At 33.6% G+C, this 23313-nt stretch overlaps 2 protein-coding genes across 8 annotated transcripts in view; one reads left to right on the forward strand and one right to left on the reverse strand.

The window, feature by feature from the left end:
• Positions 1–398: 398 nt before the first annotated feature.
• On the reverse strand, positions 399–21842 carry LOC119637795. Of its 5 annotated transcripts, XM_038034107.1 has the most exons (7): positions 19250–21217; positions 19142–19165; positions 18089–19023; positions 8471–8952; positions 4852–7747; positions 4624–4780; positions 399–3778 (listed from the first exon to the last, which is right to left on the reverse strand). In XM_038034107.1, exons 3-7 carry the CDS (start codon positions 18465–18467, stop codon positions 3742–3744), a joined length of 3951 nt encoding a protein of 1316 aa, XP_037890035.1. In that variant the 5' UTR covers positions 18468–19023; positions 19142–19165; positions 19250–21217; the 3' UTR covers positions 399–3741. The 5 variants fall into 5 exon arrangements, with proteins under 5 accessions (XP_037890035.1, XP_037890037.1, XP_037890039.1 ...); XM_038034109.1 differs by lacking the exons at positions 19142–19165; positions 19250–21217 and adding an exon at positions 21825–21842 and having other exon boundaries at positions 18089–18771; XM_038034111.1 differs by lacking the exons at positions 19142–19165; positions 19250–21217 and adding an exon at positions 21488–21765 and having other exon boundaries at positions 18089–18771.
• Positions 21843–22302: 460 nt separating this feature from the next.
• LOC119637796 overlaps positions 22303–23313 on the forward strand; it is a 19558-nt gene continuing 18547 nt past the window's right edge. For all 3 annotated transcript variants that reach the window (XM_038034113.1, XM_038034115.1, XM_038034114.1), the window contains exon 1: positions 22303–22335. The gene's annotated coding sequence lies outside the window, so the exon portion shown is untranslated. The remainder of the gene's footprint in view (positions 22336–23313) is intronic.

Here is a 23313-nt window from a genome sequence, read left to right on the forward strand (position 1 = left end):
TCTTATTAACATCTTTCATCTTAATGTTATAACGGTTTTTTAAAAGAAAAAAAAATTCCCAACAAAATTGAAATTTATAGGTATCATCTCTTGTGGCAGTTCAAATACAACTAATTTATATTTTATGTTTCTCGTACTTAGTTCGTGTGAGCGATAACAGCTTTTGTCTAACGCGAATAATGAAATGAAACGAACAACTTACAGATATCTCCATAGGAGAGGATGATTTATTATGATATAAATACATTATAGTATGGCGTTAATCAGATTGACTTCTGACATAAATTATATATAGTAGAATAAAATAATAAAATATATTTTTATGTTTGGACAACGGACTAGGTTCCATAAGCGTTTACTTTTTGTCGAGCAAAAAAAACCAATATTAATGAGACTCACTGCATATACATACGTAATGAAGTATGTCTACGTTTTACAAACGATAAACAAATTTATTACAATTCTCAATATCCTTCATACAAATAGGGATGCAGAAAATAAAGCGTTTAAAATTTGTGACGACTAAAGATCAAAATTTCCCAGATATTCGCAAAGTTTTTTTATTAAGTAATGTGTTTTTGGCAGGCTTAGCATTAAGTTTTTTTTTTTTCATTATGACCAACCACTTAGGGAGTATGCCCTATTCGTGTAACGCCGTGATGAACAGAAGGATATGACGAAAAAGAAGAAGACAGAAAGATAGTGACTGACCGCTCGCTATAGATATGACCAAAGTAAACTCTACCGCACTTTAAACATGAACCCACGAACATTCAGTTGGTAGTCTAAGTAAGAAGTGATTTTTTTGGAGAATAATTTTCGCCGCGAATATGACTCTTTGCCGACTTGTAGAAAGCACAAACGAATTAATATAACTTTCGTTACAAAAGTTTTAAATCAATTCTTCTACGCAAATACTATATATTTCTTTTGTTAAAAGACAATCAGCAACAACTGAAAAAAACAGTTTTTGGTTAAATTATTAACATTTTATTAACTCCTCCCGCAATGGAGAGAGTAGTCCATTAGAACAATATGAGCTACCAAAAAACAAAAATGCCGCAGAAGGATCCATGAATATATGGGTTCGCCTGTCACCTATGCTGCTGGATATATCTTCCAAGGATAGGAGAAAATTTCGCATTCGGCACACCGCACTTTTTTACAATTTACAACAATTCTATAAAAAAAAAAAACGAAAAAACCGTAGCAACGATAACAATTGGCTGAACTATCTGATGGACAATTCCGTCGTACTAGCAAGAAAACTCTCAGTCGATATTTCGGTCACTTGCGTAGATCCGATCATTATGAAATTTTGCATACACATTTCGTTTCAATGGCAGTGCATTGCATTAAATTACAACGCATTATTGGGCATCAAATGAAAGAACTGTGTAGAATGAGCCAAGCTAAATGCGATAATTCTATATTAGGTCACGTATTAAAAGGCGTTGTTGACTAACTTTTTTTTAACAATCCCCTCGATGTGCTTATCATATGAAAAGATTTGCAGAGTAGAATACAAATTCTAGTGGACTAAACAGTAACAAATAAATTATATGGAAGAAATTTTTTAAGTAAGCTTTTATATTAATGTACTAAAAGATGAAAAATAAATTTTTTCCTAGAAGTCTCTTTTGCACAACTATACATAAAAGCTTAAGGTGTTTATTATTTATTTCATTTTTTACAATTTAATATCTGCACCGTTTCAAGCTTTGATGTACAGTTAACTAAAAATGGACGGGGGAGCAATTTTTCATCCTTTCTAATTCATTATTAAAAAAAATTTTTATGTAATTTATTTTTTAGTTAATGTAACGATTAAACTATTTTATTTCTTTTCCAATTTGTGGACAATTCATTCCCATTATATGTTCAATGCCTGGATATAAAAAAAAAAAATTTTTAAATATTTTAATTTTAAAAATTTTAAAATTTAATATTGAACGCTTTCTTAAAATCACTACACGTTAATAACAATAACGCACGCAATACAATTCGATCAACAATTAAAGTGAAGTTTATCGACAAAAAGTATTGTTAGATTGTAGAAAAATGAATGAAAAGATTTAATATTAAAGTTGAATACATTTAAAAAAGTAATATGCATTCAAATTTTTAGACCATTCATCATATCATTTCAATAAGTAATTCAGAATAGCCGCTATATTCGTCTTTAAATAAATATTTAATATAAACATATTTTCCATTATTTTGCACAAGCATGCGGGGAAACGAATGAATGATGCGAGAGAGCAAGCAAGTGCAAAAGCAGCATTCACTTATGGATAATTCCCGTCATATCGATTATTGCAAGAAAGTATATTTTCAACCGGATTATATTCTTTTTCGTTTTCTCTGCCATTGAGACAATATCAGTTATCTTACTATGCTATCATATTTTCTGAAACTTTTTAACCTCTTCGAAACGTATAGACCAGACCGTTTTTGGCGCTTCAAACGTACATACTGCCAAAGGATTTTTTATATCTATTAGGAGATTGTATTATTAGCCCGATCGATTTTATTTTACCCACAATCAGATTTATATAATTATAAATAACCTTTCTACTTAGCTTGAGGAAGTTGGAATGCTAAATGCAAGTCCTCAAAGGCAGTTCATTGAATTCAATTTTATTGCACGGTGATCATGAAAATAGATTGCAATCGTTATTAGACACCAATAATACTCCATAAATCGGATAAATGCAATGTCAGATTCTATCGGTCGGAGGAAATGAACACACATTGTATCCGTAATATAACGGATGTAACAACGAAGGGACCTGAACTATTTTGATGAATTATTGAAAGTAAAGGGTAGGAAATTTCAAGTATATCACTGAATTTCTAAAAATATCTTAATATGTAATAAGATGAAAAAGCTAATTTAGATTTAAGATCGAAATTCAGCATATATCTAGATGATTTATATTGAATAATATTTGTCCTTACCATGGCTACACTCATATAACAAGAAAAAGAAACAAGGAAAACTTAAAAAAACAAAGTTCACTCATACAGACTTACAAATATCTTGTCAAAAGGATCACTTTTAATTGCATCTGATGTAATTCGATATATATAACGAAATGTGAGAAAGTGATAAGTAGAGACAGCGAGAGAGAGAGAAGGAACAACTCAGCACAGAGTTGTCATAAAAACGTTAAGCTAACATAGCAGATATCTGAATTAAGATTGAATATATTAAAATGGTAATTATGTGAGGAGGAGCAGAACTAGCATTAATGGATTATAACCAACCCATTTAGTTGAACAGATAAAAGGCACGCTTTTGTTAACTGCAAAGCACAGAAGTATTTAATATGAATTATAATTAATTGTACATTAATCGAGTCTAAATAGTTAGTAATTGAATAATAGAACAGCGACTATAGATGAAAACACATTCCAACAAAATGCATCAAAATTGTTTTATAATTACTTTTTTTTTTTTATAAATATATCGAGGATAATCAACCAACCAACCAACCGGAAGTCTAACGAAGTTAATTTCAAGCACACAGTGATTACTCGTGTAACTCCCCGTTGTGAGATGAAGTGTTAGAAGAGCTCAGATAATGTATAAAACACTAAATTTTTAATATATTTTAGATTTAGTGTTGCAATCGCCGTTTAATAAGCGTTTTCACGTCCTATATGTAAGTGTCTATCTATTTTCGTTTGTTGCTCTAAAAAATTGACTTAAAGATCAGTTATAAGTAGACCCTCTGGTCATAATTGGCTACGACGATAAGGAGATCGTGATGGTCTATATAATAAAAATAAAATATGTATATTTTTAATATAAATTTGTAGTTTTTTATTATTGTGTAGTGTAGAGTACTAATATAAGAAATATGATTGATACATAAAGAGAGTAAATAACATTAAAACAAAAAATAAATAAATGTTCAAAAACAAACAAAAAAAAGTTTATCTATTTGGCTTTCATTCCGATCTAGTAAATAATAATTAGTAAGAAGATGATAGCTACTGATTGCGTCAGTTTTGATATTTATCAAACTAAACTACAAATTTAAGGAATGCATGTATATATTTTTATATAAAAAAAAATTTTTTTAAAAAACCGCTATCTGCTTGACCTTCATTTGATCCAAGTGGAGGTTCTAAGAACATGATTAACGTCGTTGTGGCAGGTGTAATGTTTACATTACTATGCTGCAATTCGATCTGATCTTGGTAAATTTTTGTACTCATCACCAAAGATACGTTCCGTTTCTAATGTTCATATGTACTCACCGAAAACTTGAGATCCTTGATCAGGACAAAGTTCTCTGGCTATATGTCATAGTTTTTGACTTGAACATTACATAAAAAAGAAAGTGCTCTCTTCCTATTACTATGGGATTTCTATATTAAACTCAGTTACCTATTAGCTTTGCTTAAGAGTTTTGCTTTACAGCACTGCTTACGTCAACTCTTGTACACATCATTTTTTTTCATATAACAAGCTATTTTTTAACTTATGTTAGTACTCGTCTAATATAAACCTTAAATAAAGGCACTTTCAACTTTCAATACTTTAAAGAAAAGGAGAGCAAATCTATCGTTACTTGAACTACTAGCCAGTAAGAAAAAAAATTCAAAACCTACCTCTCAATGGGCATAGCAATGGCACCTAGTTGCTGAGTTTGGGCGGCCAAACGTTTCGCCTCTTCCCGTTTTCGTCTATCTTCGGCTGCTGCTTTCATAGGATCGTATTTAGAACGACGCTTCCACATAGCCATCTCAACTTCTTTTTGTTTTGATGCTTAACATGAAATGAAACGAATTCATCAATATTGGTCTTTAGAAGCCGTGTAAATACCATGCATTAGTTACCAGAAATATCTCGTCTAACCGCAGAAGAAGCTCTACCTACACTCATTGTTGTGGCGTTCATTGTCATAACTGAGGTTACAGAACGTACAGAACGATTACTAGATCGTGACGGATCAGTGCGTGCAAGACCCATGGATGAGCTGCTAGGACTGCGTTTCATAACTTCGCTAGACGGTTGCTTTAGAGTACTTTTGGCGTCGTTTTTTCGTAAAAATTGATTACTTTGGGCAGGTTTATATTTGGAAATATCCAAATAACGAGGCTGAGTACGTTGACTAGAACTGGAACGGGAAGTAGTTGGTGTGGCTAAAGTTACGTTAGCGGCGGTTTGTAGCAATTGTTTTTTGGCTGATGCCAAAGAATTGGGAACCTGCTGCGCAAGGCGGTTAAGGCTGATATCACGCGGCACACTTTGGCGCGCTGTACTTGAACGTGCGGTGGCACTTTTAACAGTACGCCTCGGCAATTCAGGAGTATTCGGGCATGCTACTACTCCACCGCCTATTAATGTTGCAGACTTTCCGACGGGTACAGATTGTGGTTTTCCACCAACTTTCTGCTTACTGCGTTCAATACGCATGAGTAAAGCTTTATTGTATCTAGTATTGGTAAGAGGTACATTGTTTTCGGGCACATTTTCTTCCGTAGTAGACCGTTCGCAGTATACCGATTCTATATTTTCTTCGCCTCCACTTGAAAAATATTCTTCACCTAAATCTTCCATATCATCTTCATCGTTTATATAATACTGTATATTATCGTCGTAATCGCTATAAGCTTGCCCAAAGTTATTACTGCTGGCGGACTTTTTAATCAGATGCCCACTGGTAGGTCTTGGGCCTTGGGAAGTATGCCCTGTACTCATACCATAGCCATGACGTGCTGCTGGTGGTGTGTACAGATTTTGAAAATTTGGGCGGCCAGTTTTCTGAGAAGCGACCACCCGTGCCGTAAACGAACTGGATCTTCTCAAAGACGAGAAACATTGCCCTTCATTTGCAGTAGGAGTTGTTGGTGATTGTAACTGAGCCGCAATTTTTTGCTGAGCACGCAAACGCGGCGATCCATCATCCGCACCGTCTACGTTCGCATCGAGTGAATTTTTACGCGTGCACATTTGTCGCAGTAGATATTCACCACTTGTCAACATTTGAAGTTGTTGTTCATTAATACTACTCGTCATTAAAGATGCCGTAGAGATCTGCCGTTGTCGTTGTGATGGCAAACTATGCTGAGGACTACGTTCAGTACCCCTTTCTTCTGGTGAATATATGATATGTGAACGTGCTGAATGAGCTCTTGGAGAAGCCGAAGATGTTGGAGATTTAAGGGAGTTTTTACGTGATATCGTTTCTTGCAATGTGTTTATTGCTGCTGCGGTCTGTTGCAGATAGTCGTCTTCTTGTGATGCCATATTTTGTAAAGACACTCTAGTGCGGCTAACACTGCGAGTTCTACCCAGGGAATGAAGTGGCGACGGAATTTTGGTGGGGCTCTTTGGTGGTTTCGCATATGAAGTAGGTAGCGACGGATCGCTAGCATAATCACACTCTATTCCTGAACCTGCTGGCAAACGGAAACGTTCTGCTAAACATCGATTCAATTTTGTCGGATTCATGTATTGTCTCCCGTGAGTACTATAAACGCTCTCATCGGTTAGGGAATCATTTGCAGTGTCAGCACAAGTATATGAACGCGTCATAAGAATGTCTTGAGATATTTGCTTAGAAGTTCCACAGAGTCTGTCGTTGGCCAAGCTTCTTGCTCGAGCATTGCGAGCCCATTCTTGTATCCAATCATGCTTCGTTTGAGCTGTTTGTAAAACAGCTGCCTCCGAAAGCTTCGATAAGGGAATTGCATCAACGGGAGTCTGTGGAGGGGTTTTTATTAGATTCCTGGTAGCAGCAAATTTTTTTTGCGATATTTCTTTTTGATTAGTGAAAACATTTAATCTGTACTCGGCTTTTTGATGATCAGTAAACCCACCCGCCAAAGAACTTGTACCAGAACTTTTTGATTTGGTTTCATTACTGATGTATTCGGAACTATCAATTTGAGATGTTGACAGTCCACAGTTTCGAGATACTTTGGGACGAGCATCCAATGTTCTCTGCTTAGCTAAAACACCACTCGTAGTAACACTTGTAAAACAGCCTACATCCGTATCTTCCTCCGTATCTGAAGTTGGAGAAAGCTTCTTCTTCATTTTCGCATCCCCTTTACTTTCCATGCTTTTTGTAGCATTTATGTTACGTAGGACTCGTGACTTAATCTTTTGCAGGTAAGCACCAGCCTTTTGATGGTTTCCTATGATAACATCATTCGCTGTATTATATCGCAGCTTAGCACGTTCATCGATCGCCTCCGAATCATGATAATAATTCACCTCCAAAACATTAGTCGAACGCTTTGATTTAGCATTTGATTGCAATAATTTGGATGATGATATACTGTTTTGAACACTTCCCTCGCTTGACTTAGCATTTTTGTCAATGTTCATAAGGTCTTTTTGCTCTTCGGTGTAGTTATCCCCATCTAATGTATACGTACCAGCTTCGCTTACATCATCTGCGTCGGCGTTGAGATGTTTGAAATCAGTCAATGGTGGTTGCGGACACATGAAATCCACATGTCGCAACGCCAACTGCATAGCGGTTGAACGTGGTGCAAAAAGTGTCCGATTCGCCACTAAATTTGCAGCACCCTTAGGCACTACTCCAGGAGTTTGCTTATTTGTTTTTGAGATTTTACGAGAATTTGATTTACCCGAAACCTGTGTCGTTTGTTGCAATTGTGGCAAATTACTTTCGTGAGTACTTGAACGTGGTGACCAACTGTGTCGCTTTGAAGCATCACGTACACGGGAGGTGCTACGATCACGAACTCGCAATTTAACCTAAAAATAAAAAAAGAAGGATTACAACGGAATCAGAAATTTTGTAAATGTTACCTCTTTCACGACTATAGTAAACAATTTCGTTAAACTTTTCATCAAACATTTCATCAAGAACTTTAAATTGCCGAACTTGTTCGACAATTGAATGAAATAAAAAAAATTATTAAATAATAATTGTTCAGCGCATAAAACATGAAACTACTCAAAGACTGAGGTGTGCTTCTCCAAAAATTCCATATGGAGAAGTCAACTTGTCAACTTTGCATTGATCTTATTCAACCTGCAATTTAAATTGTTGAACCATGAAGAATGGGTGTATCGCATTAGCAAATAGCTTATCATGTTAGTTTCTAAACAACACCCAGCAAAAAACGATAAACGCTATTTAAACAAATTGTGCAAAAAAACTGGTTGAGAAACTAAAAAGGCACACACTTAGTAAATGGCTATTTAGGTTCACTAATATAAATTCAGTGTAGCGTTAAATAACAACGAAAGATTATTACAGTTTGAAGTACTTTTGCGTCTCTCAGAATGTAAATAGTAATTTTGTCCAAAAGGTCATCTTACTTGAAAAGAAAGCTGGAAACATGGTTTTAGTGTTAACTACGCTTAACATTTTGTCAGCCAACTAATTCACAGAATTTTTTTATACAAAATTAACTGCTTGGTTTTTCAAAAATGTTATATAAAACATATAAAATATGCAGAATAAAAATGTACCTTTTGGGTTACTGACTTTGTCTCTGATTCTAATGAGTTAGCATTGTTTTCTTCAATCACCAGTGAATTACGTGCCGATGAGCGCGCTGTAAATGGCATAGACGACTGGGAGCTGCTTAAACGTGTGGGAGTTTGTTGCGATCTCGTTGATGCATCATCTTTATCCAATTTAGACAATGAAGCACCGCGACGATGACGATTTTGAAAACGTTCCATCATGCTTTTATATTTGGCGGCCTGAGCAGCAGTATCACATTCTTTATCATTAAAATTGTCTATTGTAAAAGCACACGATTGTTTCGTTGAAGACATCAACGTTGTAACGCCATTTGACGAAATCGATGCTGATTCATCGTCATTCGAAGCGTGCGCTTCCACTTCCTTTTCACTGCTGATATCGTCTGCTACTGATGCATTCAATTTGTCTTCATTTTCTATGTTGTTAATGTTGTTATTACCTTGGTTGCAACTGTCTACTGCTTCTGAAACGAGAAAACCATGAACAAAAAGATGAGAAAAAAAACCTTTAACAAAATTCAAAACCAAGCATAAGAACAGTTTTTCATCGCAATTTATTCGTTGCTAAAACACACTGTAATTATTATTGGTTTACTTTAAACGAGTAAGCAAGTTATGTGGACTACGTTTGCGTTCACCTTTTAAATGACCTGCGAAATATTTTTTTAGGTTGACTAAACATATAGGTTTTGAAAATAATTTTTGACAAAGATTCGTTGCAATTTTATTATTGAATCGATATCTTCTACGGATTAAACATTTCAGTCTTCTATCGATCGCGAGTGATTATGTACAAATCACGGGTTGATCTGTGACCGTGATGAACTAAGAATACCTACATCCGTCTTCAGTATAAACACGTATCCGTTGATCTTACAAAGGAAATGAAAAATTTACCATACCCCCATCCGTTGGTAGTGAGTATAAAAAAGCTATCACACATGTACAGCCGACGACTTAAACATTGCAAACGTTACAATATCTACCATTATTATTTATCATGACAGTTTAATGTTTCATAACTCTAAAAAAAAATAAAATAAAATAAGTTAAAATAAAATAAACTAATACTGAATTGTTATTCTTTGGCGATTTCCCATTTCATGTGAATAGTAGCACTTTTAACTAATGTAGCTGCAAAATATACTTGTAGTATCGTTAGCATAACAGCTGTAGGCGAATTACAACCTCTTTTATAGAACATTTGATTGATTTTCTCTTACAGATAACTTGAAAATTTGTGGAAGACGAGCGAGTGCTGCCGCTTGTTTTATATTCAAAGATAAATTTCGCAAAGAAAGACTTTGAAAAGAAAGTTTTGTTAGAAACAGAAAGAAGCCAAAAGGCAGTTAAAGGACCCGATTCGTCCTAAATATAACTTATTCACTGCTATTAGATATAGAGAAAAACAGTTAATAAGAAATACTAAACGCAAAGATCATCACAAAAGTTTTGAATTGTTTAACAAAGCTTAGTTTTACAGTTATTTGCACTCGACTATTTCGCTTACCCGGTGGCGAGGCATAGATTTAACTCCCTCAACCACCATTATTACTGCAGATACCTTCAGTTCATTAAATCCTCTCTGTTTGCTAATCCTAAATTCTTCTTTAAATTTGTTAACTCTAAAAGAAAAATTTCCACATATCCCTCTCATGTTTCTTTTAATGGCTCTGATTCCTCGGATGATTTTGAAATCTCAAATCTATTTGCTGAGTATTTCCGACGAAACTTTTCGATTGCTAACTTCGATTTATCAGCAAACTGCCCATATCCTATAACTAACTCGGTTTCAATCCCTAACTTGGTTATTTCGGAAGATGACGTTTCTAAAGGATTGAGTTCTCTAAAATACAGTTGTGCGCCTGGACCTGATGGAATTCCATTATGTGTACTTAAATCTTGCGCTGTCGAGTTATGTGGTGTGATCTCAAAGATTTTTAACATGTCCTTGTATTTAGGTGTTTTCCCTTCATGTTGGAAGAGTAGTTTCCTTATTCCTATCCACAAGAGTGGAAGTAGACAATTTGTTGAGAACTACAGAGGCATAGCCAAGTTGAGTGTCTTGCCCAAGTTGTTCGAGAGTATTGTGACTCAGCATTTGGCCTTTGCCATTAATTCGTATATTTCTCCGCACCAGCACGGCTTTCGGAAAGGGCGATTTACAGTCACCAACTTGTTGGAGTTTACCTGTCATGTTTTCAAGGCTTTTTCTAGTGGCTCTCGCACAGATGTTATTTACACTGATTTAAGCAAAGCATTTGATATGGTTAACCATAGACTACTTATCTTTAAACTCCAAGCCTCTGGTTTCTCACCCTACTTAGTGAAATGGATAAGCTCTTATCTGCACAATATATCCTTCAGGGTTTTGTTTAACTTCATCACCTCGGATGAATTCCCCGGTATATCTGGCGTACCTCAAGGAAGTCACTTAGGTCCTATTTTATTTAGTTTATGCATTAACGATCTCCCATCGGTGGTTAATTCCAGCCAGATCTTAATGTATGCTGATGATGTGAAACTGTTTTCTTCCTTCTCTGTTGAATCGCAATCACATCAGCTTCAAGGTGATTTGGATAATTTTGATGCATGGTGCTCTTTGAATCTTCTGAAACTAAATCTGAGTAAATGTAAGAAGCTTTCTTTCTCAAGAAGAAAGTCATTCATTACTCAGTATTTCATAGGTTCGCATAAGTTGGAGGACGTCGATTCGATCACAGATTTAGGCGTTCTATTTGACCATAGGTTACGTTTTAACTCGCATATTGAGCTCTCGATAAGCAAAGCTAGTTCCGCGCTTGGTTTTATAAAAAGGCGGTCCAAAGAGTTTGATGATCCCTACATTACGAAAAGGCTGTTCATGTGCTTGGTTAGACCCATACACGAGTATGCCTCTGTTGTGTGGTCTCCTTCATATAGGTGCTATGTAGATTCAATTGAATCTGTTCAAAAGCAATTCTTGCTGTTTGCCCTTAGAAATTTGGGTTGGGATCCGATTGCCTCTCTTCCTCCATATGAAAATAGGTTGCTTCTGCTGTCCCTACCGTCTCTTGAGAAACGTAGGTTTGTTCTTGGCGTTTCCCTTGTAATCAAAGTAATAAATGGTGCTATTGACTCGCCTTCATTACTTGGTGAAATAAGCTTTAATGTCCCTAACCGCGTCTCTAGGCACTTTATCTTGGTTAACCTTAGTCAGTGTAAATTTAATTATGAGCTGTTCAATCCGCTCAGAGTCGTTTGCAAGACCCTAAATAACGTGTATCACTTATTCTCATTAACGGACTCTTTAAAGTCCATTAAAGCAACATTGCTTAATACGCGCAAAATTACCTATGTCATAATTAAACTATCTTTTATCCTTAAAAAATCGTTACGAAAATGAATTATTGTTAATTATTATCGGTTGCCAGACTTGTGCATGTTTGCAATGGCTTAGGGGTTCATTTGCAATTTGGTCCTGTACGGTTTGTAAGTGTGGCTGTATGCTGATTGTGCACATGCTTTTTTTCTTTTTCGTTTTTTTTTCCTTCTTACTTGTTTTATTGTACTTATACTAAGTTTTATTATTAATTAATATAAGTTTTGCATTAAGAGCCAATTGAACTCGACTGTTATTTGTTTAGTTGAGTTTCATGTATAAGTAGAATTATTTAAATAAATAAATAAATAAATCATGCGTATATAAGACCTCAACATTTGAATACTATATCAGAAAAGCTATAGACGTATTCTTTCTCTTTCGCTAACGAGGAATTTTGTAAAAATATTGAAAAGACGTCTTTAGATGGCACTACTTAGGTAGAGTATAGACACATTAGAAAAAATTGAGAATTTGTAGGCATAAAGGTGTGAAGATAAATTCGAATTTAACTAGCAAATATAGTTCGATTTGAAAGCCTACTCCTTGATATAGGTGAATATAGGTGACATTTCCTAGTTTGGCCGTACTAGAATCCCAAATTTACCCGTTATCCCATATCCATTTTTCACTAACATACTAAATTTCAACACACCGTTAAAAATAGCTCCCATAGGAAGAATTTAAATTTTTTTAGTTTGTTTAAAAGGTATGTTCATATAGATTCATCAAATGTCCACAAAAAATCTTCCCTTTTTTAATATGGACGCAGTAGAGTTTCAAATCCAAGTACATCTCAATTGTAATTATTTAACCGAGCTCTGTTAAATCGTTAACAGCGTTTTTTTAACAGAAACGGTAGTTGTCTTTGCTAGTTAAATTCAAATTTATCTTCACACGCTTTGTTGGCATTCCAAACACTTACGCTTTTAAGAACACATTCAAAATACTCAAGTTAAAGACTAATGTGTTATCAAACTTTTTTTAAAAAAATGTGTTTCTATTTCATTTGCCGTTTGCGCCATAATCATATTCTTTACGAGGATAAAAGTTTCATTTCTTCTTTGCAAGACCTCCTTGGATTCACTTGCGAATGGCTGTGAATTAGTTAAGCTATATCGTCTACTCGGTTTCCTTGTTTTTTTTAAATTACATGTTGCATTTCGGGTGTGTTATATGAGACTTGTAAGAACACGTTCGATATGTTATGTCTTAAGAGCGAGCAATGCTGCTGCTTATTGCATGCGACTAGCGTAATAAAACAGAATAAGTTGAAATGTGTCACATGACAAGCAGGATAAACGCGAACATACGGTGGGAACCATTGGTTACCATACGATCAAAACTCGAATATGGACAAATTGGAAATAATTCACCTAATGATGAAAGCTTTATTCATTTTTTAATAACATTTATTTTTCCTATCATGCTAAAGAATGCAATTCTTTTGGTCAAACTATATATGTAGACAGCAATTTATATATATACGTATATATATATACCTGTTTGTGATTATTAAATGTAATTTTTATGTGAGTTAATTTAGGACGGGGATTTTATGCTATTCCTATGTCCAAAGAACTTTTACGCCTTTAGAATTAATTTTGCTATATGAGCTATCTTATCTCAATTGCTCAAACATTTTAAAATTGCTCTAATGTAGTTTAATTTACATTTGAAAATAAGAATAATCTTTTTCTCTTTTTTATGAAGCTTTATTTGCATTACTTCCCACTTTGAGGCAAGCGCTTTTTATGCGTAGACGGCTGTCTATATTTAAAACGCTCTGCTCGTGAAACTTCAAACATTGACCTTGAACAGAAGAATACAGTTTGCAACTGCATATAAAGTTTATTTAAAAAAATATAATTCGTGTTATGTGCGAAGTCTGAAGCAGATCATTTTGAAAATTATCTTTTACATAAAACAAACCGAAAATCAAACTTTGCTTTCTTCTGAATCGACATAAATTGTCTTTTTTTTAAGAAGAGTAAGATTTTTAAAATGTCATTGGAATCTCCACAAAATAATTTTCACTATAAGTTTCTAAACCAATTTAGCACTTGTCGCGGGCCTATTCGTCGTCCTGTTGTCTAAATTTTGAATATTGCACAGAAGTATCTGTAAACACTGAACAGACTTCAACAAAAATTTACAATTATAGCGGAATCAAGGAAGTGAACTTCCTCCTTTTCACAAAGTTTTAGAATATTAAAAACTTAAATTTTAATAAGTTGTTAGTAGTATTAGTTCTACTACTTGTAGTACCTAATTTCATATATAACTTTAAATCCGCATAAAAAGGAAAGTAAGTAAATTTCATATGAGGCTGAGAAAATAACACGGATTATTGTCTCTAGAGGCGAGAATATAACAATATATATAATGTTTAAATAAATAAAAAGAACCTATATAAACTTAAAATCCTCATTAAAATACTAGAAGATCCAATAAATAATGTGTTTTCAACATTCTTATGTCGTTGTAATCATGCAGAAGAGATATTGCCAAGGGATTTACGGGATTACCCAGTCACTTTGAAGAAATGCGTTGAATTCGATTCTTGGTGAATGCGAAATCCAGGTCATCATGAATAGGTTTGTTGCAAACAAACCACGGGGCATGTTAGAGTTACTGATTATTACCCAACGTTGTATGTCGTAGATCCAAATAAGTTATAAGATACTCTTGTATAAAATGCGTTTATTTCTTAGATCAAGTTGAGATTCTGGACGAATTAGCCAATAGTGTTTTCTGGTTTTTAAGTCAAGTTGCTGGCATTTAGCTTTCTCATGTTCATTTTCTTATGTTAATCTTTCGTCAACATGTAAGTCAACGTATTTTATGCAGTTGTAAATAAGAGTAATAATTCCGTTTAAAAATAATGAAGGACAAGAAACGGAAATCATCTCTAATGTTCTTAACTGATGATGTGAGAAACTAAAAGCCCGCTATCTGCAATTGACTTCTATGTATATGTCACAGAGGAATTAAATATTCCCCTAAAAATTTGCCCGAATTTAGATTTTAAACCTTCGTGGGTTTTTGAAAGGCTACTCTTGTGCCATATCGCTCTCTTTGTACAGAAAAGATCACAGTCCAAACCGCGTCTTCAGGAATCTAATTTAAAAAAAATTTTAATACTAGATATAACGGTTTACATTTTCTTTATGAGGACGGTTCTAAATCTGACATTCTCCCACCCGTTTGTGCCGTGACAGATGCTGTACAACAAATTCTGCTTAATCGCATACTTCACGAAAGTGCTTCAACTTTCACAACCAGCCAAGAACTATCCCTCAAGGTATCAACTTTGTTTACAATAACAGATTAAGAAGTACCATCGTAACATGCGGTGAAACGATTAAAACGTTTCGGATTACTCATATCGACTCATTGGAAACTGAGCAAGCGGTCAAGTTTGCTGCTTCTGCACCTCTGTTTATGGACAATGTTGTGGAAAAGTTGATCCTCCGAAGTTATATTGGAGAGAAAGTCCAAGAGAAAATTATAGAAACAAATCGATAATACTATCATCAACACCACTCTTCTGTTAATCCTTACGTAATGCTTCCCTTATATCCAACTAATATTGACAAAATCAAGATCGCAATATTTGCGAGAACTCGCCTTGTCCACACAATTGGGACGCACCAGTGGGCCCTTCAGAGATCTTTTCGAATTAACAATTGTGCGGAAATTCTTACAATGAAGCAGCGTTTCTGTGAATGCCTAAATGTTTCCTTTATTAGAAAAATCGAATTCGCGTCCAATGGACATCCTGAAATGAGCTGCAGAACGCAATATCAAAATTTTATGTATGATTTTATTAAAGCTACTAGACTCGATATCTAAATTTACTTGTTAAAATAGAATTGAGATCCTATGTTGTTAGTGCTCCCTTTTCGTTTGTTTTAGTCCAAAAATTAATTTTATTAAAAAAGTTATGCTAACAATAATAAAAATAAAGATATCTTTAGAAAAACCTGACTCTTAACATCCTTAGAAGTAATCTCAACCAGGCAAATAAGGCTCAGGTTTTGCTATAGTATAAGAATGAGAATAAGAGGAATGACAGATCATTTTTTTTATCTGGCATAATGATCGTAACAGAAAACAAGTGAAAACATCACCGTCGGGCTAGGCCAACTATTAAATACCCTGCGCCACACTGTTTAACACAATTTTTATTTTTGCCCTAGAACACAAAAACTATACCTTGCTTTTATATGAACTTACTGTTATGGAACTTTATATTAAATATACAATATAATATTTTCAAATAAAGGCTTATTTTCCATAAGAATGATTGTGGCAAAGAGATCCGAAAATTGAAGTACGTGTTTAAAATTGAGCACAGTTAATTTTTATATCAAATTACTTTTATAGATCGATTTTCATCATAACATATTAAAACTTCTCTGCCCTATAAAGGACTAATTTTCCTGAAAATACTTATGTAGGGCAGGAGTCCAAATATAGACCGAGATGGTCCAAATTTGGCATAACTAATTTTTTTATTTTAAATCACTATTATAATGTGATTTTTAGCGTGATACATCTAAAATTAGACCTTTTTGCCATATGAAATTCAGTTTTCGTTATATGAAAGGGGATACAAAAAATTACCCCAGCCGGTCCAAAGTTTTCACACCAATTGAGAATACTTAAAGACTTAGCCATTTTTGTTGATATTTCAAAATAATGTGTTCTGTGGGGAGTGAAAGTGAACTAACTCCATTTTCAATAGCAGTCGTCATTTTGGCTAAACACGTCAATGTAGCAAATTTCATCAAAATAGCTCAAAAATTGAACACAAATTTACATGAACAGACATCAAACAGACAGACGGATAGACAGGTTTAGACCGATTTAGAAAATGCATCTGCATCGATCGGTGTAATAAAAGGTAAGTCTGTCTTGTGTGCTTCTGCGTATTAAATACGTCCACACAATCCTGTACCACAAATGGTGCAAGATAGAAAAACTTAATGCATCCGCGTATCCAACACAAAATTAAGTGCGTGCAAATTTACATAAAAAACATGCAAGCATTTCAAAATATGACAAAACAATAAATGTGAACATAAAGCATACAGATACATGGAAGCCTAACTGAGAGGAAATACAGTTTTTATATCAAAAGTAAATAAATATTTTAAAAAAATATTAAAGGTAAAATGTGACGGTATTAGTAATTGAGACTTTTCTTTTTCATATCTATACAATACTTAACTGACTATATATACAGACTTATGTACTCATGAAATAAACCATCTTGAGTAACAGAATAAACCAACAATAATTCAATACATAAACATTCAAGAAAAGGTACAGTGCGAAATAATAATAGAAGAAATACGTAAGTAGTGTTAAACGTTACGCGTGTTTGCTTGTGAGTAAAGACAAGAAAAAAAACGTAGTGAGCAGAAGACGTGCATAATAAGTAGTGGAGCCTAGGCAATAGGCAAATAAAGCTAAATTTACGAATTTTCAATTTCTTAGGATTAACACTTCCCGAATACCGACTTAATCGCATCACTTTGCCGGAAAAGAAGTATACTGTATTGGTTCCACAAAATAATGCCCAGATATATGTAAAGCTTAGTCGTTTTTTTTGTTTTTCGCTAACGATTAGCTTTTCCACCAATTTCCTTGTAATAGTTTTCAAATTATAGACAATGAAATTTTCGAACACTCAAATAGTTACAGGATTTGAGAGTAACGAGAAGCGAACAAACGGGGTTCTTGTTTTCTGTGTAAAAAGTTTGTAGTATACATAATAACGTTCACGGCTGTAAAATAAAGTCTCCCTGATTTACGTATCGGTTTGACAATTTTCAACGTTGTTTTGGGTAAAAGAGCGGAACGTTGTAAAATGTCTGATTGTTGAGTTTTAACGAAGCTTAAGTGTTTAAACCAAAGATACAGGTTTTATATAAATTTCGGCTATGAAATGTACTCAATGGTTGCATCACATTGTTTTACCAATAAGAGGTCTTAAAAAACCTCAAATCAACGCCTCTGCCGTAGGGGAACGATGTACGAAAATAGAATTTGAAACATGCATGATATACTCGATACGTACGAAATATTCCGTTGTTTATTTCTAGGACTCGCAATAACTTATTATATTAGAAAACAGAACAGACAAACGAAACGAGCAAACAACAAACGCATTTGGGAATAAAAATTTAAATTTTCAGTATTCTACGATCAAATAACTTATAATTCATTACCTCTTAAATCGATGGACTGTGACTGCGATAATGGTTTGGCCAGACAAAATTTTGTAATTGAGTTACCAACGGCAATCTGCTCGGCTCGATGTGACAATGCAGACAATTTATTAATAGGCTGGAGACTGACTGTTTCATTAATAACGTCATCGATTTTTTTAATATTTTCAGGTGTTGAATCCATTTTCTCGCGTTCGCTCTCTGAAAACGAGTCCACATCACAGCAGGGACTGCAAGGTTGATCAATTTTCTTTATGCAATTATTGCTAGTTAAATCGGTTTGTGTCGCGGCCGTTTCCAGCGTAGATGAAGATAACGGCGAAGTCAAGGTTGTGTTAGTGGCATTACCATTATCTTGCACGGTAGCATATGAAGTCATGTTGGTAAGGTTTAAAACGACTAAACTCTTAATTGGTACCAATTTTCCAAGTCCTTTTGAGGAGGTTGCGCGTCTTCTGCGTTATATTATCTCTCTGCGACTTTCTATTTTTCTATCACACTTTCTTCTTTTCACTCCCCTTCGTTCTTCGTTTCAGATCAGATTCTCAAAAAATTTTTATATATTTTTCATTTATTAATGAAATTTTTGCAGTCAAGTATTTTTTAGCTCCAGCGGGTTCAAACTCTCCGGTTAAATAGGATAGCATATCGTTTTATTAGGAATAGCAGTGGTTGTTTTTTACCTGGCATGAAACAATTTCATATGTTAACGGTGAAGCAGTATAACTTTTAGCAACATTGTCGCATGTTGCAATTGCGATTGGTGTGCTTATTGCGCGATACCAATTAAATTTTAATTTTACTGTTCTATTAATTTCAGATATCTTCCTTCAGATATCAGCTTTTTATTAGCTGTGTCTCTCTCTTTCTTTTTCTCTCTTTCGCCCCTATGTAGCAGTATCAATTATCTTTATAACCATACATTACACCAAACGCTGAAACATATTGTAACAATTAATTGGAAATCCTAAACCTGTATACACATATGGCTTTGGAAGACAGGAGAAAAGAAAACGAGTTAAAATTCTAAAAATTGACAAAAAAAGAAAATACCTTTGTTTATAATCTTGGTTATCACTAACTCATCGGTTCAATATCAAGAAGAAAAAAAAAATGTATATATATATATATATATAAATATATATATTTTCTTTAACGCACATGCAAAATTTTTTTTTCCTATTATAGTAAAGCGGCGTGTATCAAATACGTTTTATTTGGTTTATTTCAGCCCAAACTATGCCAGGAAAGAAAACAAATACTAGCCTGCTTCGTTCGCAATGTGTTATAAATTCAAAATAAATTCCATTGATCGATACAGTGGATTTTTTATTTATTTAATGTTTTTAAGTGCTTTAATTATGATGTCCAAGGGCAACACATAACCGCACACACAAAGCCACAAATATTTGCATAGATATATTTACACGCCAGTAAAGCCAACGCATTTCAATGTGTTCGCATTAAATTCTATTTAGTTTTCTATTTCCATTGCAATTTTTTTTTCTTTATTTGCCATAATTTTTGTTTGTTTTTTATTATTGCTGAAATATAAGGTTTTCCTTTCGCTTTATTGATTTGCGTATATGACGGTTAGTGTGTTTATCGAAAACTATTATTTCATGTTAAATTTTCGCTTTATATCGATGCGTTCTTGCAGTTTTTGCACTTTTAAAATTTGCGACGAGCATTTTATTAGTCCGTACGTATGCGTCACTAAAGGCACTTGTGAATCGAATTAACTAGAGGTAGTATTAATGGTCGATTGCGGTCTGTTTTTGCCAGGTTGTCTGTCACTGAGAGGAAACTCATAAGAGAGCGTGTATACAAATTGATAAAGAGTATTAGAACAGTTGCCGATAGTCCGGAGTGTTGCTAAATATGATTACGATTCGAGCGTCTCTTCAAATGATTTAAATTGAAAAAACCTAAAAATATTCCTATGAAAAGATTTGTAGAGATTTTTAAATAAATTTCAGAATTGATCAATTTTGTCCTGAAAAACACATCTAACTCCTACGCAGAACAGTAACAGGTAGCATCATATAAATGATTTGTAAAAATCTGCAATATAATGAACCTTCTACATAATCTTCTTTTTCATTGAAACCAACAATTGGAAGTAGGTAGCCAAATAACCCAATTTATGTCAAATACAGTAACTCTTTATAACTTTTTTACTGCATTCTCTTTAAAAATGTTTATAATTATAATCTTCCATTGGAAAGTAAATCATATTCAGTTCATTGTTTGATGCGTTCCTGGGTTTATTACATTTCTTACTCAGCTCTCAAAGGAGATATCTTGCATGAGTTCCGCATCACAGAAAATAATGGAACATAAGCCCAAAATGATCGATTTATAGATCGTCTCTGAAACAAAGCGGACACATCTGTAACGCTATATTGAACTACGATTGACATGCAAATCTTTTCCTCGTCACATTTTCACAAGGCATTCAAAATCTGTTTCTGAAACTACTTAACGAATCTGCGACCAACTGATCATTTATATAAAGAATCTCGGGTCAAAGAAAAAGAAATATTTTGAGATTAGTTTCGATTTTTCTTAATGCTGCCTTAACATAATCACATATACGATAGATGCAGCGTTTCATAATTATAACAAATGAACATTGCATTGTGATTTATACAATATTATCTATAAATTCAAGCAGGAGATGGACTAAAGAAGCGAAAACGGGCGATACGCAAAGAGATCTAAAACTAATAAGGATATGGAATAAATGAATTTCATGAAATACTAGCCGCTAAATTGCAACAAACTTTTTTTGCAAATGAAATTAAAGAAGGGTTCCAATTACCTAACAAGTTTTACGTTCATAAGTTAGAAGAGAGAAGTGCAAAAGCAAAAAGAACTGACCACTTGCAATGTTATTTAAAACTTGTACTTTAAAATCACTATTGACATAAATTTAAACGTTACTGTCGGTCACATAGATTTCTTAAAGAAATCTAAACTTAACTACATATGTTTCTCGTGAAACATATACATGCGTGTACATATAAGAAACTCTACAGTACACATTGTAATATATGAGGCTGTTTCTCCAGATTGCTCATTTGTTTTTTCACAAAAACTAAATCTGATTACACATTTTGTTACAGTTTTCCTTTTTTATTACCGTATCCTATCAAAAGGCATATCCTATGTTAGAAAAAAAGATGCTTCAGAAGACACCCACAATGTAGTTGCTCATTTTTGCAACCAGGCGAAGAAAAATTAAGCATTGACAGTGGCCAAGTTGAAATTTTTCTCAATTGCAAAGGCATTTTATATATATATAATTTATTTACTTATTTATTTGCATATATGAGTATCTGAGCCAATATTTATATACGCATATGTGAATGTGCGTATCATGCAATTTTACATTACAATGGCTATAAGAACATTCGTGATTATATTATTAGCATTTTACAGTTGTTAACTAGATGCTTGCGTTCATCTGACTAATACATAAGAAGTTATCTTCTCATTTTCTTTGTAAAGGAATGTTTTTCAGTTTTTACTATGCACTTGATTTCTTATTTATGAAAAACAGTCTGACGACGAATTTTTTCCGATATACGAATAATTTTTATGGCGAAGCTTCAATTCGCAGTTTTCTAATTTTTGAAGAATGTGTTTTCTTTTTATTTTTAATTTATTCATGTTAATCCATATTTTGTTACTTATTTCTAATTTTTTAATGATTATTCCTTTTTTTTCTTACATTTAAACAAAAATATATACACAAATGGACGTAATGAGTTTGTTTTGTTGTGTGCTATCTAGGGATGGAAAACAGTTATAACGAGTTCGTCAATTCATTGATAAACTTATCGATAGGTCTTGCACTTAAAATATGCTTACATAAGCACAAACATTGAATTCAAAGCGTTGGGTCAGCAGCTTCCAAACTCAACTAAGAATAAACTAATACAAATTTTAACAAGCAATAAGGAATTACAATTCTCGCAAAAGCACGCATTTACAAAGATTTTAGCAACGTATAATCCCAATGAACTTTTATTTTTGTCTCTAACTATAGCATATTCGAAAAAATGCTGGATCTAATAAACGAGACAACAACAACAAAATACAGATGATATTCTGGAGAGTCTATAGTGGTCACATTCAGCACAGAATTCAAAGGCAAATTCAATTCTATATAAGAATGGACATATTGTATAACTGCATGAATGATGCAAACTTTTGGTTCACTGATAAGGACAATTTTGTTCGTGAGTAAACAAAAACTGTTTTCACAAGAAGAAGAGAAAAAGTTATTTTACTAAGTAAATATTTAGTTGAGAAAAACAAAAAACATACTTTTTTTACTCATTTAGTACATTGAATCTTTCTTTCATAAGTAAGTCAGAACTTTCTTTACATTACATTCATTTATTTATTAAATTAGAAATTCTAACTCTATATGAATTGTACATTATTTCTATTGAATTTTTCATCTGTTATTCTATGTAGAAAGCAACAACAACACCACAAGTCTGCAGAGTAGTAGTCGTCTATATTTTAGTTACCGTTCGGTCGCTACCTAGCTGATAGTTAAAAAAATTTTTTGTTTAATTCACGTAAGACTTTCGTACCGTTTACGTTAATATACCTATGTGAAATAAAAAAGCAAAAAAAAAGAAGCAAAGAAGTGCGTAAAGATTTTAAACTGTTAATCTGGCACGCTTACATTCTCTTACACTTCGAATTTGTGCACTTGTCGAAGCTTGCAGCTGCATCATTCAGATTTCCTTTGGAAACTCTTCATCATTAGTTGTTATCTTCCACCTAATTGCAAATCTTGATTCTGCAAATAACAGGTTATTTTCTTTCTGATGCGACACATCTGCATTAATATGTGGTTATTTTAATGCTCACCACGTTTATTTTATTTTATTTATTCCACTTATACTAGAAACTCAACTAAACAAGTAACAGTCGAGTTCAATTGGCTCTTAATGCAAAACTTATATTAATTAACAATAAAATTGAGTATAAGCATAATAAAACAAACAAGACGGAAAAAAAGAAAAAAAAGCATGTTTACTATCAGCATAGGAGCACACTTACAACCGGTACAGGACCAAATTGCAAATGAACCCCTAAGCCATCGCAAACATGCATAAGCCTGGCAACCGATAATAAATTGACAATAATTCACTTTCGAAACGTAACGACTTTTTAAGGATAAAAGCTAGTTTAAATACGAC

Source organism: Glossina fuscipes, unplaced genomic scaffold (assembly GCF_014805625.2).
Source record: "Glossina fuscipes isolate IAEA_lab_2018 unplaced genomic scaffold, Yale_Gfus_2 61, whole genome shotgun sequence".
NCBI lineage: Eukaryota > Metazoa > Arthropoda > Insecta > Diptera > Glossinidae > Glossina > Glossina fuscipes.